The following is a 17,213-nucleotide window of genomic DNA, read 5'->3' on the forward strand; positions in this document are numbered from 1 at the left end:
TAACCAATTTTGAGTACTTGAGAAAGCTCTTACTAATTACATTACTCTTACTAATAATGCCCAGATTTACAGGAGATATAGTAACAGTTTCCACCTGCCTTATGTGCACCTTTACAGGGGGATTCCCCATTCATATGTTTTCTAAACAGGTCCAACTTCGCACTGAATCTGAGTCTGCTACATTTTCATAAAGCTAGATTTTTACATCCTGCTGAAAGTGAGAAGAGCACAGACTTCCTGAGCTGGGCAACATTCTTCCAGATTATATTACAAAACACAGCAAGCACTATGCAGTGATAAAACCCTCATCATTTGAATCCACACTAGTTGTAGTTTTGATTCAGAATTAGGAGCAGTCTATGACTTTTCTAAAAGAGGAAAGCAAATCATCATCATCAAAACTCTACCTCTTCACTTGCTCAGCCATCTCTCCACCCCTGTTGGGTACCACAGCAGGAAAGATTGGGCCCATGGGGCTGGCTGGAGAGATACAGTATTGAGAGCAGCCCCTTCTGCCTTGATGACACAGTGTGCAGTGGGATAGTCATGGAAGGAGCTGCCGATTAAAGGACTCATTTGTTTACTTGCACCCTCCTTGTAGGTGGCATGGGAATGGGGATTGGGTCCAATGAACCCACTGCCTTCTGTCCCTCACACATTGCCTCTGGAGGGCAGGGCAGGTGTGGTTCAGTAGGCTGAATGCAGGTGGTGAGGTGACCTTCTAGGTCTAGCATCAACCTTATATACAGTACCTCTCAGACAGAAAGAGAGAGAGAGAGAGAGCAAACACGCAGAGGTGGTTTCAACTTGGGTACAGTCCTTGCCCCCTCGGTGCCTAGAGACAGTCAGCAAGAGAGAGGAGCTAGGAGCAGCAGTCACCCCCTTTTCTTGCTTGATTACAGACCCCCCAAGCTTAGAACAGCCTCCCCCAACCTGGCGCCCTCCAGATGTGTTGAACTGCATCTCCAACCCTCCCCCATCACTGGCCACGACAGCTGCGGCTGCTGGGAGTTGTAGTCCAACGCCCCTGGTGGGCACCAGGCTGGGGAACGTTGGCTCAACGGGTGAAATGCCGCAGGGTGTCTCTGCGTTTCTCCCAGGGCGCTTCCCGGTTGGAGAGTCCTCCTGTCTCTACTTCTTTTTCCAGGTTCTGCTGCCGAGCATGGGAAGCAAAGAAAGTTTGCTCCCGCTGTTCCACCACGTCTCCTTCCTAGCAGCCGCCGCCGCTGACGATGCTTTCCCTTCCAAATAAAAGGGGCCGCGCTCGACCCTCGGCTGTGGGGGGACCCAGAAAACAGCCTGGCTGCGCTGGCTACTCTCGCCCGCGCGACAAAGACGAAGAAGCGCCTCAGCAGCGCGCCCGCTGTCCCGCTGCTCTCCCGCCCAACTGAGAGAAGTTGGTCTGCAGTTCCCCAAACTGAGGCGGGGGTTCCCGGCGGCCGCGGGACGAGGCAGGTGGGCGTGGGGGAGGGGCTTGGGGACCCGCCTCCGCTCCGCTGACGCCGCCGGGGCGAGGGACTGGGGGTGGGGGCAGCTGGCGAGGCGGCGGCTCCTCTCGGGGAGAGCGCCGGAGGGTCGCTGAGGGAGCTGCTGCTGCTGCTGCTGCGCTGCAGGGGGACCCGCGCCTGGGCTTGGGCGGCCGCGTGGAGCCGAGAGAGGCGACATGGGTGAGTTAGTCCCGGGGGAGGAAGGAGGAGCCCTCGTGGGGGAGAGACGCGCCAAGTTGGGGCTCCGGGGAAACTTCGTCGGGAGTTGGCATGGGCTGGGCAACTTCCCGCCCTCGGAGCAGCGGCGTTGCTGCCTGGCGCCTCGCTTGAAGCGGGACTATCCCGGGTCAGAGTCGGCTGCAGCGACAAGTGACCCCCACGACCGGGGCAGGGGAGAGGCGTGAGGGCGGGGAGGTGTTTTTGTGTGTATTTCTGTAACTGGTTGTCTATGGGCTGCAAGGTTAAAAGACTCGAAAGCTGGCGCTCGTCGCGGCTGCATTTAGGGAGACCCGCCGTGAAATGGAGGACGGGGGTCAGTCACGTCCCTCGAAGTTGTAGAAGTAGAAGAAAAAGAGAGTGGGCAGGAGCAGCTCGCTCCGCTTCAGAGACCCAAGAAGCTCTTCTGGCAAAACAATAACCAACGAGTCTTCCCGCCCCGCTCTACAGCTGCCTTCTGCTTGTTTTGTTTCCTTGGCAGTGGCGTAGCGTGGGGGTGCAGGGGGGGCCGGCCGCACCGGGCGCAACATCTGGGGGGGGCACTCGCACTCGCAGCTCTCTGCCCCCTGCTAAAATCCACGGGTTAGGGGGTGCAAATTACTTGCCTTGCCCCGGGTGCTGACAACCCACCCTACGCCACTGTTCCTTGGGGTTTACTTGTTTACTAGCTCAGAGTGGTCTTTTGCTATATTCGGCAACATAGCCCCTGGCACAATAACAGTGGCTTTCTTACACTTTAGTTGGTTCTGCAAGGCTTCCCCGATTCCACCACATCATTGCTTTACAACAAAAACGGAGGAAAACTAAGCAGGACACTTTAAAAGTTTAAAGGATTCTTGCAGGAACTTACTGGATATGCACTGATTGGGGTGGTCACACTGCTTATTTCCAAAGTTTTTCCATGTATAAACACTATGCAGGATTGCTATTGCTAGCAGAGCCAACACACCCACTAGGCAAGGTGAAGAGACTGCTTCAGGTGGCAGGATCCACAGAGGCAGCAGATCTGGCCTCCAATGAATGCATTGCCTGCCAATGTGGCATTCACTGCTGCGACGTGCTCCTTGGAGGCCAGATCTGCTGTCCCCTTGCAGCTCTTCCAGTCCTGCCTCTGCAGGGCCTCTGATGACTAGAAGGTGCTGCTGGTCTCTTCCCACCCCTAGGGAGGAAATGGCAAGGGCTGCGCTCTGGGGTCTACTGGGCTATGCACCTGCCTGGCATGATTCAAAGTGGACCCCTTCTCTCCCCCCCCCCACAGTGGCCTTTGATTGCCAGTTCATCTGTTGGGTAGGGATGATTTGATTTTCCGGCTTTGTTCTTGGTGCATTTCTTCACTGGTGGTGCCAGGAACTATTACAATGATGCCATTTTGTGGTTCACCTCAGGTGTCAAAATGTCTTGGTCTGGCCCTAGGATAAATAGTGCCCAGGGCAAGGCATACCTTTAGTTCCCCTTACCCCTGTGGTCAGCATTGTAAGACCACCCAGAGGGTTATGGGGCCTGGAGTAGGTGTGATGTTGGCAGCCCTCATGTCTCCCCTCTGCAAATACTCATGCATATGTGCACAATGCTGGTGGTTACATGCAAGTGTTGTTACATGCAAGGACCACAGATTCTTGCAGATGGATAGATGTGCTTCATTTTTCTTCTGTTCTGTGAACCGCCCTAAGAGCCTGTGATGAAGGGCAGCATATGAAATAAATAAATAAATAAATAAATAAATAAATAATAATTACGTGGGGATAAGGAAATAGGGATAAGGTTGTACTGCCTCTTCCAAATTCCAACCCCATCTGGCAGAACTTCCTTTGACTTCCTGGGGCTCAGTCTCACAAGTCTCCATATTGTGGCCTGCTGCTGGCCTTCACCACTACTCACTCAGGAAGACTTCCTCTATTAAGGCCTGGCCTCACACCACTCCTACATGTTTTCTTATGATAACTACCACAGAAATTCTCTCTCCGGTGGCACCTCGCCTGAAAATCTTAGGTGGCATTCAGTAATCATTAGTAGCAGGCCTGGAGCAAATTGTCCCAGTTGCCCCATGCCCAGGTTGGGTAGCTCTACAGTTTCACAGTGTTACTAAGTTGTATGTGGAAGATGTATGTATGTATGGCTTGCTTGCTCAGCTTGTCCCATCCTTCAGCTCAGTGCAGACACTCACCTTTTGCCTCCCTAGATCACTGCAGAAAGTATATATTTTTTAAAACGCACAGCCACTGAGTTCGCCTACCCTTAAGGCGGCCCCTCACCACCCCAGCAGCATCATGAGCGCAAATAATAATGAATGTGCAATTCAAAGGACAGTAATCATGAATGTGCGCTAAGAAGGAGGGGTCCTTAATAAGCCATGTATATCTTGCCGTTTGTCAAAAGGTTGCAGAACAGTTTACTGCAGAACAGCATAACAACCCCTGGTTACTTGAGGTATTCACTCAGAAGGTGTGAGGCAAGCTTTGGACTTAAGATGTGTCATGTGAGACATGTGCCAAAAGTTTGGAGAGGAGCCCAAAATCTTCCGTTTACTAAATGTATTTACTGTAGTTGTGTAGGCAATCAGTAAGACTTTTCTGAATGGGTTTGTGGGTGTAGGCTCAGACCATTAGGGGTTGTTGTATCTAAGTAGCTTTTTAAACTTTGCTTTCTGTTGGTACAGGCTAGGTTTCCACCATTGATAAAAGGGCATTAGGTGTTTTGCCAGAATTCTCCTGACGCTATGAAGTTATATAGTTCAGTGATGAATGTGAACAAATGTGTCAGAATTGTCTAATGAGTGGTTTGCCAGGGTTTTGTAGTAGGATTGGCAACTTTCCCCTCTTGGCAGGGATTCTACATAATGGGAACATTTGGGGTGGGTTTCTTTTTAAAACAATACTACTCCATTTTCCTATTTGAGTTGCTGCATTCTGTACACATAGTCCGTGGAAATTTGCAGTTAGTTATATCGTGTGTAATACACATCCATGGTTAGTAGGCAAAGTTTTACTAATCGCTGTAGCCACATGCTGGGAAAAGGTTCAGAATACCAGTTTCTGATATTCTCTGTTCTCCCCCGCCTTGCGCTTAGTAATGTCAACCCTTTCCTTTCATAAACATAACTCAGTTTCCTTCCCTTGAATAATGACCCACCTTCCCTCCAGCAGCAGGTCTCATTGGAACAATAAAAGTGCTATATAACACTTAGACTAGAGGCATCTTCTTTTATTAATGCTACATTAAGAGCATTCTGCCAATGGAACAAGCAGTCTTGGGGAGCATAGGACCCAACTCCTAGGGGCTGAGGTCTCTCCCCCCCAATAAAATATTTGAGGGGGCCGCCCACCCAAGTTGATGGATATTGCCATTCAAATGGGGTGTGTGATTTATTATGCTGGGTGGGGCTTACCTGCCCCCCCATATTTTATTCAGGTTGGCAGCCCTGTTGGGGATAGATGTCAGCATGGAGTTTTTTTGAGGTTCAGCAATGTATTACATTTCTGCTTTCAGAATATGGACCTGTCTTTAACCTTACTTGTAAAAACAAACCCCTTCAACTTGTGTGGGTGTGTTTATGTGCAGTATTCTGACTAAACATTAGAAAAAACTTCCTGATAGTAGAATGGATTCTATGGAAGGTGGTAGACTCTCCTTCATTGGAGGTTTTTAAGCATAGGTCAGGTAGCCATCTGTCAGGGATTCTTTAGCTGTGATTCTTGCATTTCAGGGGGTTGAACTAGATGACCCTTGAGACCCCTTCCATCCATACAGTTCTATGATTTGTTGTCCACTATGATTAACTAGGGTTTAGGCTACAAAAGCTAAAACCAGAATAGCCACGGATTAGCTGATAGTCCATGAATAGTCAAGGACTAGATATCTGAGTTTTCCTACTTCTTAGGTCCTATGCTTATATGAATTTAATGCACTAATGACCATTGCAGTAGGAAAACCTTAAGTTAATAAAACTAATTTTAATGGAGATGACTTGCATGGCTCTTCTCCATTGCTTCCCCCACTCTGCCTGCTTTGATTTGTTTTTCCTCTACTAGGAAACATCCCATCTCTGGAAGCAAGGCAACAGTTCACTGCTTCCAAAGAATGTCTTGGGTCTGAATGTAGTTCCAAGATACAACAAGTACCGTTGGAGGAGAAAATCAGATTATACTTTTTCATGCAACAGTGCCCATAAACTGTGGAATCTGGAGTATTAGTTATAAAAAAAGGACAAGGAGAGGGGTAACAAAGTCAGCTGCAATTTGTTCGTAATGATTCTTGCCTCTTTTTATTCCTCTGTGTCTCCAGTACTTGATGCCAGCATGCATGTAAATTTTGACTGACAGTAAATCACTAAGTATTGTAAAGTCTTCCTGCTCTAGTGGCTTAGATGTTGCCAGGATACATTATCTGAAGATAGCTTTTCCTGGGCCAAAACTATTCTGCCTAGATAATATATGAATTTCCTAGAACAATAGTTCCTAAATGTGTCTTTTTCTCTCTTAAAAAAAAGCCTAGGGGAGAATTTATGCCTGGCATGGGAGATACATGACATGATCTTCTGACATACCGTATTTTTCGCTCTATAAGACGCACCAGACCACAAGACGCACCTAGTTTTTGGATGAGGAAAGCAAGAAAAAAATATTCTGAATCTCAGAAGCCAGAACAGCAAGAGGGATCGCTGCCCAGTGAAAGCAACAATCCCTCTTGCTCTTCTGGCTTCTGGGATAGCTGCGCAGCCTGCATTCACTCCATAAGACGCACACACATTTCCCCTTACTTTTTAGGAGGGGAAAAAGTGAGTCTTATAGAGCAAAAAAATACAGTATTTTCCTTTGCTCCGAAGCCCCTGGCCAAGTGAGGGTGTGTGTGCTAAAGTAATGTGGGGGAGTTACAGAAACCCTCCTTCTCAAAGTTTGTTAGCTGGCTGCAGGTGGGGAAAGGTGTAAATACAGGCGTTATGTCTGTTCTCCTGATGGTGGTGATTAGCAACTTGGGGGGTGATTTTGATAAGGGAGTAGCACAGGGGGAAAGGGTTAACCTGTTTCCCCAGTCGCAGTTCCTTGACTTGAATTATCAGTACCCCCTTTCACAAGTGCTTCAAAGTAAAGAAAAGCCTTGTGATATTTGATCACATATGTCCTGCCTCATGAATAGTGTGGTCTTAAAACCACAATCCTATGGGCATTTACCTTGGAAAAGGACTGTAACACACAACACACAAACACACACTTGATATAGCTTTTAATCCATTATTGGATTAAATATTCATTCGCATAGAAACAGGCATGGACGGGGAAAATACTTTAAAATATTTTTTACTTGTGCTTCATCAGTAACTGTCTTGTGTGGAAAAATGCTATCAATGTATTTTGTATGTACTCACATTAAGAATAAATTTAAATCTGCTCTCTGGTTGTGAGTACTTTTTACACTCATTAAGGTTTTCAATAGATTATTTTCCCATTAAGTTAGATAACATAGGAAGTTGCATTGTGCCAGGTGAGACTGTTGTTCCATCTAGCCCAATATTGTCCACACGGGCTGGCAGTGGCTTTCCAAGGTTCAAGGCAGAGGATTCTGCCAGCTGTACCTGAAGATGCTGAGGATTGAACTTGGGACCTTCCATATGCAAGACAGATGCTCTGCTACAGAATTACTGTCCTGTCCAATTAATTGTTTAAAACTGCAGTCCCAACCCCACTTACTTGGGAATAAACCTCAATGAACTCAACAGGACTTGCTTCAGAGTATAGGACTGTGTTGTAAATGTTGCAGATCTTAGTGAATAAACATGTGTAGAATCTAGTGACATATAACAAGCAACCATTTAAATTCCCCCCCGCCATACATTTTATTATGGTTAAAACATGTAACCTCCAATTAAAGGGTTGCCTCTGAGTAAGTCATACTTAGAGTAGACCCATTTAAATAATTTGATTTAATCATGATTAACTGGTCTGTTTATTTCAGTGGGTCTGTTCTGAACCATGGCTTAAACAGAAGCAACCCAAAGGTTGATTACATCTGATGCAGTGAAAGTAGAAAAAAAATGCATGAAATTTATACCTGTTTAGTTCTTCATGGCGGGCTGTGTGTGCTTTAAAGAAGCATTCATTTCAGCACCATGTGATTCAGGAGAAGTTTAGACAATCTGGCAAAGGAATTGGAAGAGCTCTCAAAGGATCATGTAGGCTGGGAAGGGGGGGAAAACACAGAGAAGAAACTTACAAAGTTACTATATATTTGAAAAAGGAGACAACTGGTTGTTTAGTCTTGTCTACTAGCCTGGGAAAAGAAGTGATGAGTTTAGATTATAGAAAGGAGATGTAATGTAAACATCAAGAGAGAAAGAGAGAAAAATCATAGCTTTGGGATCAGTTTAGCAATGTAATAAATTACCTTGGAAAGGAAAATAATATTCTTCCTTGGAGTTTCAATTTTATTTTAAAGTTGGATAAGCATACATTGGGGTGGTTTGTGTATAGGACAGAGGGACCCATACATAAGCTCTTAATTCTGTGTCTATTTGGGCATAACATTGCAACTGAAGTGTAGTATTTTCATTGTTCCAATGACAAAAGTGCAGATAACACATAATCAAGAACTGAGAATGTAGAACTTGCCATGTTTTACTATATCAATTGTACCATTACAGGTGTTATCCAGATAGTGTTTGCTTTTGATGCCAGACGTACTAACTTTGAAACCTCAGTAGCTTCTTATGTGAATTAATTTTCAGCTCTAAACATGATTGCATATTCAATGCAATCCCTTCGTGGCGTGTAAATCATGCTTTTCTGCCTCTCCTGTGTTTTTCTTCTTGAACCACTCTAAGTTCTTATAACGATAGCGTGTAGTATGTGTGCATGCAAGGGGTTTTGTTTGTTGGCAGATCTCTAGTTAAGTTTTTTTAAAAAACAAAGAAACACCACAAACTTGGTTACAAAAGAAGCACACATTTTATTCATATTAAAAGACTGAAATGTTGGGATTTTACTAGAGTTAAATATGCACGCACTATTGCTTTTACTGATAAGTTGTGTGGTACAGTTCCTAAAAGAATGAGTTACAAATCCAGCTACCCCCAGTTTGAATCTGGCCCTTGCAGTGAAGTAGCTTGTAGGTCTTAGGTAGGGCACCCTCTCCCAGTCTCTGGCCCCCTTTCTGCTGTATGTGGGCTGTCTATGCAATTGGTTTGGGTGGGCAGACATATGTAACCAGTAGTAATATTATGAGTAGCTCAGCAAATCTGTGTCCATTACAGTGGTACCTTGGGTTAAGTACTTAATTCGTTCTGGAGGTCCGTTCTTAACCTGAAACTGTTCATAACCTGAAGCACCACTTTAGCTAGTGGGGCCTCCTGCTGCTGCCACGCCGCTGGAGCACGATTTCTGTTCTCATCCTGAAGCAAAGTTCTTAATCCGAGGTAAAATTTCTGGGTTAGCGGAGTCTGTAACCTGAATCGTATGTAACCTTAGGTGCCACTGTACTGTTATTTCATTGTTTCCTTTATGTATTAAAAATATAATTATAGACTACCTTGCAGATCTGTAAGTATTATAGCAAGAAAATATGTGTAAATTGTTTTGAAAATTTTGAAAGAACTAGTGTTCATTATTGTTACTTTTATTATACTCTGTCATGCAGATCGCTACAAATGACAGGATAAACAGCAGCATTTCAATTGCCCCCTTTAAATTTGTGTTTACTCTTGCACAGTGAATTCTTGTTGCAACAATATCCAAAGCTCCCTCCTCTGAGATATTACTCATGCCTTTTTCACCAATTGGAAACTGCCAGACATATGTTTACAATTGCAACTCAGCAAAGTCTCTGGTGGGTATTAAAATATGTTGTGTCAGGACTAAAAGTTATGTACAAACAGTTATGCCTATGCATAGCTTGGTATTTAAATCTTCATGGAAGAAAATTAACATATTAACTGGTGTCTGCTCCTGAGTACTGTGCTGCAAGATCTTCACCCTTGGCAGAATTAATATATGTTGCTGTTGCCTTGGTTGGAAATGAATCTGGTGCTCAAGAGCATAGGAAATGCAAGTTATGCCATTACCGATAAAGCACGACTCCTTTGTGTTTAACTTATCAAATCCCCTTAGAGCAATTTGCAGTCCTTTGTTAGAAAGCTTTTGAAACCTTGCTGGTGTGCCAAGTTCAAAAAGAACTTATTTCACTGCATATGTTTGTCCTGTGAAGTCCCCCCCCCCTTTGTTAAAAATAATAAGAAAGGATTGATTCTGAAAAGTGCTTTGAAATAGCAGTACTTTCTTCAGCAGAGCCTCTGTCTTCTGCATTTTGAGCTGCCTTCCTAGGCTATTACAGAAGAGAAATGCAGATTACTGAATTTATCTCTGTCTTGTAGTGGAATATGCAAAAAAGACAGGTTTTTCTTTTTCTTTTTAACCAAAACTTCAAGTTAGGCTTTACAGCGTGCATGCACACGGAAGCTCATACCAAGAACAAACTTAGTTGATCTCTAAGGTGCTACTGGAAGGAATTTTTTTATTTTGTTTTTTCTTTCCTTACTTAAAACACATCTCACGTGTTATTCATTACAATTTCTTTGCAATATAAGCAGTATATAAATGAATAAAATAAATGCAATTCCAAAGTGGGTTACAAATTAAAATAAATCAGGCTATGTCATAAAAGAACATAAAGGTATTTACAGCTAACAGCCATTGGTGCTAAAGTCCACAGAAAGCCTGGCATTGAAAGTTTAAAAGAGTAGGCACTAGCCATATCTCAAGGGAAGGGTGTTCAAAACCTGAAGTGCCACCACCGAGAATTCTCTCCTGCATATTGCTAAATATTTAGCAGATCTCAGCTAAGAGAGCCTCCCTCAGCCAATTTTTAAAATATATTTTTGGTCTGTATACAGCAGAAGGTGTTCTCTCAGGTATCCAGGCCTCAAGTTAAAGGGTTTTGTAAGTCAATTCAAATAGCTAGAAGCAGGCAACTACAAGCAGCCAGTATAGCTGTTTTTAGATGTGCTGTTAAATATTTGCAGTAAGCCACCCAAGAGAGAAACCTTGCCACTACATTCTGAACTAGCTCAAGATTCTGAACGAAGTTCAAGGGAAGTCCCACAAAGAACACATTACGTTAGTCCAGTCTTGAGATTATCAGTGTGTGGATCACCAGTGATGCTAAAATAAAGTTTTACATGTCACAGTTTGAAAATCATGGCAAAGGTTATCCCAACATCAATAAAACTAAGCTGCCTATCGCATTTGACATGAATAGAAAAAAACCTCCGTGCTTGAGTAGAATGGAGCTTTTAATTCATTCAGAAATGCAAACAAATCCTCCAGTTTTCTCACATTCAGTTTAGTTGTATGTAGCATGACTAGAAGTAGCTAGAAGTTTGGGCTGCCATGTGAAATTCATGTCCAGTAATAAAATGCATTCCTTAGGCAACTAGCTGCATGCATTTGCTACCATGCAATCTTGCTCTGAAGAGTTTCCATTTGAAACTGAGAGGGCATGGAGAATTTATGCAGTGTAACTTTTCAAAACTTTGCATTTTTGCTTCCTGTTTTCATCATTGCATGCACATGTTTTCAAATATATTTTACTCATACCTTTTAGCTCCAGTCCTTTGTCTTTATAGCTAATTTTCTCCAAATAATGCATGGAAGTGATCTCCTGGCTGAGAACCACTGCTTAAAATGTCTTTCACAACAGGCAAAATATACCCTTCAGCCTTTGGTTTCCTTCCACTCTGAAAACCTTTTGTGAAACAAAACTCTTGCCATTAAATAAAAACAAATTACACAAAAGCAATATAGCAGCCAGCTGAAAAATAGGAGTTAATTTACATGATATGTAGGACAGATCTTGCATGCAGAAAGCTGGTTTCAATTTTAAAAAAGATTTGCTTTTAATGTGCTTAAGTTACACCTGTTCGTAGTTGTCATTGCTATAGAAGTAGTATTGAGTACACAGGACTTCAATACTGGATTGTGGGGAAAATGTTTGAAAATTTAAAAAAAAGCAGTGGAGAATAATCCATCTGCATGTTAATTTGTAGAAATATGTGAACCTGTTGTTCAAAGTGGTAAAATACTCTGAAATACTCTGTAAAAAGCAGACTACTTCAGAGAAAGAGTAATACTTCCTCTGCTGTTGAGATTATTTAAAATTAACTAGCATGCAATAAACAAAATGAGATACTGGCACTTTAATAACACAAAAATGTGTGTGTTTATAATCTGTCAGATTTATAGCATTTAATAACACTTTTGAAATGACCACATCAATCTGCAAATCAGAAGAATTTGTGGACAGGAACCATCTTTGCTTATAACCAAAATATAATTTGCCACATAATTTATCCAATACACTTATTAGATAAGCTTTCTGCAGTCTGAAACATAATATGACCTTAAGTTTCACCATGGAAATATGCTCATCAGACTGTGGTGGGATCTATGTGAAAATGCTTTTAAATAAAAAAAAACACATTTTGAAAAATACACTGAATTTGGCGTAGCTCACTGTCTCTATCTAGTGTCGCATTTGTATATCACACTTTACAGCACATTTTAAAAAATTTATTTGCAGCTGTATAGCTGAGTCCTGCATATATAGTTTGGATAGAAGGGTTAGCTCCATCTTTTATTTGCATCAATATATTATTCAAAGTTGTAATGTAGAAGCTAGAGGACACATTTGAAATTTTGAGTAAGTTCTGTGGGTTCCACTCACAAAATGGCTATAACCCAGAAATATGTGGTCTGGGGCATGGCATAACAAAAAGACTGCTATGGGAGATTATGGCATAACATAACATGACTGAAACATCTAAAAGAGAGGCAGGGGAAGAGGACCCACAAAAGGTGTGGGCCTGACCCTCACTCATGAATTGTGGATTTTTGAGGAAATACATGTTGACACAGTTTACAGGTGCCATAGGAGGTACTGGTGAGCATACTGGAAGCAGCAGATGCCATGCCGATGACCCAGTAAACAGGCCTGTGCAGAGAAGGGGCAGCCAGGTACACTTTGCCCCAGGCCTTGGAGAGCTAAACCCACAAAGGGCCTGCTGGACTTACGCTGTCATGCCAATAACTTTATTCTAACAAGACTCCTGACCCGGGCCTCTAACAAGCTCTATATGGGCCTGCCCATAAGCACTCCAAATATAACAGTAACAATTTGGGGCACTTAGTTTGAGATTACAGAATCCTAAAATCCAAGGCAGTGACTTTGCATTGCTGTTGCTACTACAGTGGTACCTCAGGTTACGAACTTAATTCGTTCCGGAGATCCGTTCTTAACCCGAAACCGTTCTTAACCTGAGGCGCGCTTTATCTAATGGGGTCTCTTGCTGCTGTCACGCAATTTCCGTTCTCACCCTGGGGCAAAGTTCGCAACCTGGAGCAACTACTTCCAGGTGAGCGGAGTTTGTAACCCGAAGCGTTTGTAACCCGAGGTACCACTGTACCAGTTAACAGCACCAAAAAGAGGAAGCTAGTCCTCCATTTTGCTGCAGCTTTTACCACTTGCTGCTGCTGCTACAAAAAACCACCATTGGCAGCAGATGGGAGTGATAAATTCCATGCTCAGTTTCTTGGTTTTTTAAAAGCACCGTTGGCAGACCTGTGCAGAGCTTGTCTAAGGCAGGAGTCTTGTCTGAGGCCCATGGTGTTATTGGCATGGCCAGCATATGTCTGGCAGGCCGCTGGTGTCCCCTCCTCCCAGCTGACTTAGCCCTCTGAGGCATGGGGCAAGTGTACCCAGCTGCCCCACTGCATGGGCCTGACTCTTGCTGCCTCTGCAGGACTTTTTCATGACAGCAGCAGAAAAAGTGGCCAAATTTAGCACCCCAGGTTTCTATCAACATGTTCCTTATGTTGATCCTTAAGCTGCTTTTATTTTGCATTGTTGTAACTGTTCTGTACAGTGGTAATTTTGTTAGCAACTTTGAGCATGACAGTGACAGTGATGGATTTTAATAAAACTAGGCACTAACAAGGGTTGATAATGACTGTGGCAGCTTGGCGTGTAAGGAAATAATGTGATTATTTTCTCTTCCTGCCTTCTTTTTTGTTGCCTAGAATGAACCTAGATGGTTTACCTTAAAAAGCTGGACTAGAGTTGTGTGGTTTTTTTTTTATTTTGATATTGTTATTCAGTCCCTTTCTGTTGCAGGAAACCAGCAGTAAAAATAAATAAACAATGTGACAATTCATTCCAACCAGCAGAGGGCAATATACCTTTATGTACTAGTTTCATGTTGCAAACTGGAGCTACGTGTGAAATTGATTGTTATTTTGTTCTTCCCTTTTTTGAAGAAGAAGAAAAAAGCAGACATAGTAAAAATAACTTGTAGACATTACTATACTTTAAAACCAGTCATAATCCACTGAAAATGAGGCTTTTCATAATTTTTTTGCCTGATTGGTATAGCTGCTTGGGACTATGGTCTCTTGCATATCTATCTGTCAATTTTTATAGTCTCAGAAATTTCACAAAAGGGAATCACAGGCTCCATCAACTCACTCAGTCTACACAATCAGTTTCTACTGCTTGACCCTTGACATTTCCCTCATGCTTTCTTGTTCTCTACCTCTCAATCTCATCTGAAATAGGACTTTTGCTGCCCTTTCATGAACTCAAAATCAGCTGCCTGAGGTGATCCCCTCACTCTGCTTAATGGTAGGACCAGCTCTGAATGGAGATCTACACACACTCCCAATGTAGTTTTAGCTTACACATCTCGGGAGGGGGGGACAGACAAAGTGGGAAAAGCAAGTGTTGACCAAGATGGGAAAAATGCACACCACACTTCCTTTTGAAGCTCTTCCTGAAGGAATTGTTGGTGTTAGGAGAGTTTCATAGATTTGGTTTCATGGGTACCCAAGCTTGATTAGAAACTGCTGCCAATAATGGCGGCTTGGTATGTGAAGTGTCTTCCTGCCTCTGTCAAACACCTCTGCAGTCACATTTAATGATGTGCTTCCCCTCCGTTAAACAGCATGTCTAGGCCACTTGCTACCCATGCTGCTTGCTTGCCTACCTACCTGCCATTTGCCCTGCTGGAGTTGGGGTGGCTGCCTTTTATGTGTGGTGTCTGCATGTGAGTGTGATACAGTTTGTGCAAGAATAGGGACAGTTCCAGGGCTCTCCATATCATGAGCAATTTATGAATGCTACACTTCCTGTGGGGATTGCATATGCTAATTACATACTCATTTTAAGGATGTCCACCTGAGAACAAATGGTGATGTACAAAGATTACGAGGGAAATGTTCTGTTAAGTTAGTGCCTTTCTTGCAGAAGCGGCTGCATGAGATTGCAGCTATAAAAGATATTGGTCTAGATAGACTTGACTAGCCGATAATGCAGCTTTATATTCTTCTGACATTTTAACAAAAGATGTTTCTTTTTTACAATGTTAATGGATTTATGTATATCCATTGACTATGAGCAGTGTTGAAGCTTCTTTTTTTAATCCCCTGAAGATCATAATGAATTTTCAGAGACAGCAAAAATTAAATGAGTGTAATTAAGTGTAAATTAATTTCTGAATATCATGCGTACTGGATTCCCATGTTGTCTGAAAGTCTTTACCAGGCTCAAACTATATGTTAAGCTAATCTTTCTTCCCATGGGTGAAGAAGCAGCTTGGGAAGAGTGATTTTAAGCTACAAAAAAAGGAAAGAAAAAAGAGAGACTTGGAGGGTTAAGGGTTAAGGCTTAACCTTTAAGCAGTCTCTCTCAGCATGTGGCATGGTTCACTGCAGAAGTCATCCCAAGCTATTTTGCTGTGTAAGCACCTTTCTAGAGAACATTTGTTCTCTGATTGTAGCCCATTTAGGAACAGGACTATGTAGGATGAAATGTGAAATAGACAGTTCTGGTGTCTATAGGTGAATCAGACCCATATTATCATATTATAAAGAAGATTTACAGCATCTTTTTCATCTGCACTGCAAACCCACATTTGGCAGCCAAACGCAATAGCAAATAGAATGTTGTTTTGAACAATGTCAGGATACATAATTCTTCTTTCGGCCGGCCTTGGCTAGCAAAGAAGAGAAGACTACGGCTGCTAGGATATGACTGATCTTTTATTTTTAAGTTATTGAAATATCTCCATGATCAGCATAGTATATTTTCCTTCTGAGAGTTAAAATAATATATATGACTGAAAATGAAATTGTAGGTAGGTACCAATGGAGGCCTTCAGCGAGAGTGGTAGGTCCAACTGCCGCATATAAAAAGGCCATCTAAGTGCAAATAGGGGAGAGATATTTACCAGCTTCCAGTTTCTGAGACCTGCTAGAGTTTGTTGTTAGTCATTTAGTCGTGTTCGACTCTTCGTGACCCCATGGACCAGAGCACGCTAGGCACTTCTGTCCTCCACTGCCTCCCGCAGTTTGGTCAATCTCATGCTGGTAGCTTCGAGAACACCATCCAACCATCTCGTCCTCTGTTGTCCCCTTCTCCTTGTGCCCTCCATCTTTCCCAGCATCAGGGTCTTTTCCAGGGAGTCTTCTCTTCTCATGAGGTGGCCAAAGTATTGGAGTCTCAGCTTCACGATTTGTCCTTCCAATGAGCACTCAGGGTTGATTTCCTTAAGAATGGAGAGCTTTGATCTTCTTGCAGTCCATGGGACTCTCAAGAGTCCAGGGAAGATTCTGGAGCAGATCATTAAGCAAACAGTCTGTGAGCACCTAGAAAGGAATGCTGTGATCACCAATAGTCAGCATGGATTTCTGAAAAATAAGTCATGTCAGACTAACCTGATCTCGTTTTTTGACAGAATTACAAGCCTGGTAGATGAAGGGAACACAGTGGATGTAGCCTACCTTGATTTCAGCAAGGCATTTGACAAGGTGCCCCATGATATTCTTGTAAAGAAGCTGGTAAAATGCGGTCTTGACTATGCTACCACTCAGTGGATTTGTAACTGGCTGACTGACTGAACCCAAAGGGTGCTCATCAATGGTTCCTCTTCATCCTGGAGAAGAGTGACTAGTGGGGTGCCACAGGGTTCTGTCTTGGGCCTGGTCTTATTCAACATCTTTATCTATGACTTGGATGATGGACTCAAGGGCATCCTGATCAAATTTGCAGATGACACCAAACTGGGAGGGGTGGCTAACACCCCAGAGGACAGGATCAAGATGGGTGACACCTGGCTTGAGGGCAGTACATGTGAAAAGGATCTAGGAGTCTTGGTTGACCACAAACTTCACATGAGCCAACAGTGTGACGCGGCAGCTAAAAAAGCTAATGCAATTCTGGGCTGCGTCAATAGGAGTATAGCATCTAGATCAAGGGAAGTAATAGTGCCACTGTATTCTGCTCAGGTCAGACCTCACCTGGAGTACTGTGTCCAGTTCTGGGCACCACAGTTCAAGAAGGACACTGACAAACTGGAACGTGTCCAGAGGAGGGCAACCAAAATGGTCAAAGGCCTGGAAAAGATGCCTTATGAGGAACGGCTAAGGGAGCTGGGCATGTTTAGCCTGGAGAAGAGGAGGTTAACGGGTGATATGA

General features: G+C 43.3%; 1 protein-coding gene across 1 annotated transcript in view; it reads left to right on the forward strand.

The window, feature by feature from the left end:
* The first annotated feature begins 1,518 nt into the window (after positions 1-1,518).
* The window catches only part of GPM6A (glycoprotein M6A), a 197,719-nt gene continuing 182,024 nt past the window's right edge, over positions 1,519-17,213 (forward strand). The window contains exon 1 of the mRNA XM_081021775.1: positions 1,519-1,667. Coding sequence (XP_080877901.1) covers positions 1,664-1,667 — 4 coding nt within the window. The 5' untranslated portion in view covers positions 1,519-1,663. The remainder of the gene's footprint in view (positions 1,668-17,213) is intronic.

This window comes from Podarcis pityusensis (assembly GCF_964106645.2).
Source record: "Podarcis pityusensis genome assembly, chromosome: 9".
Taxonomy (NCBI): Eukaryota; Metazoa; Chordata; class Lepidosauria; order Squamata; family Lacertidae; genus Podarcis; species Podarcis pityusensis.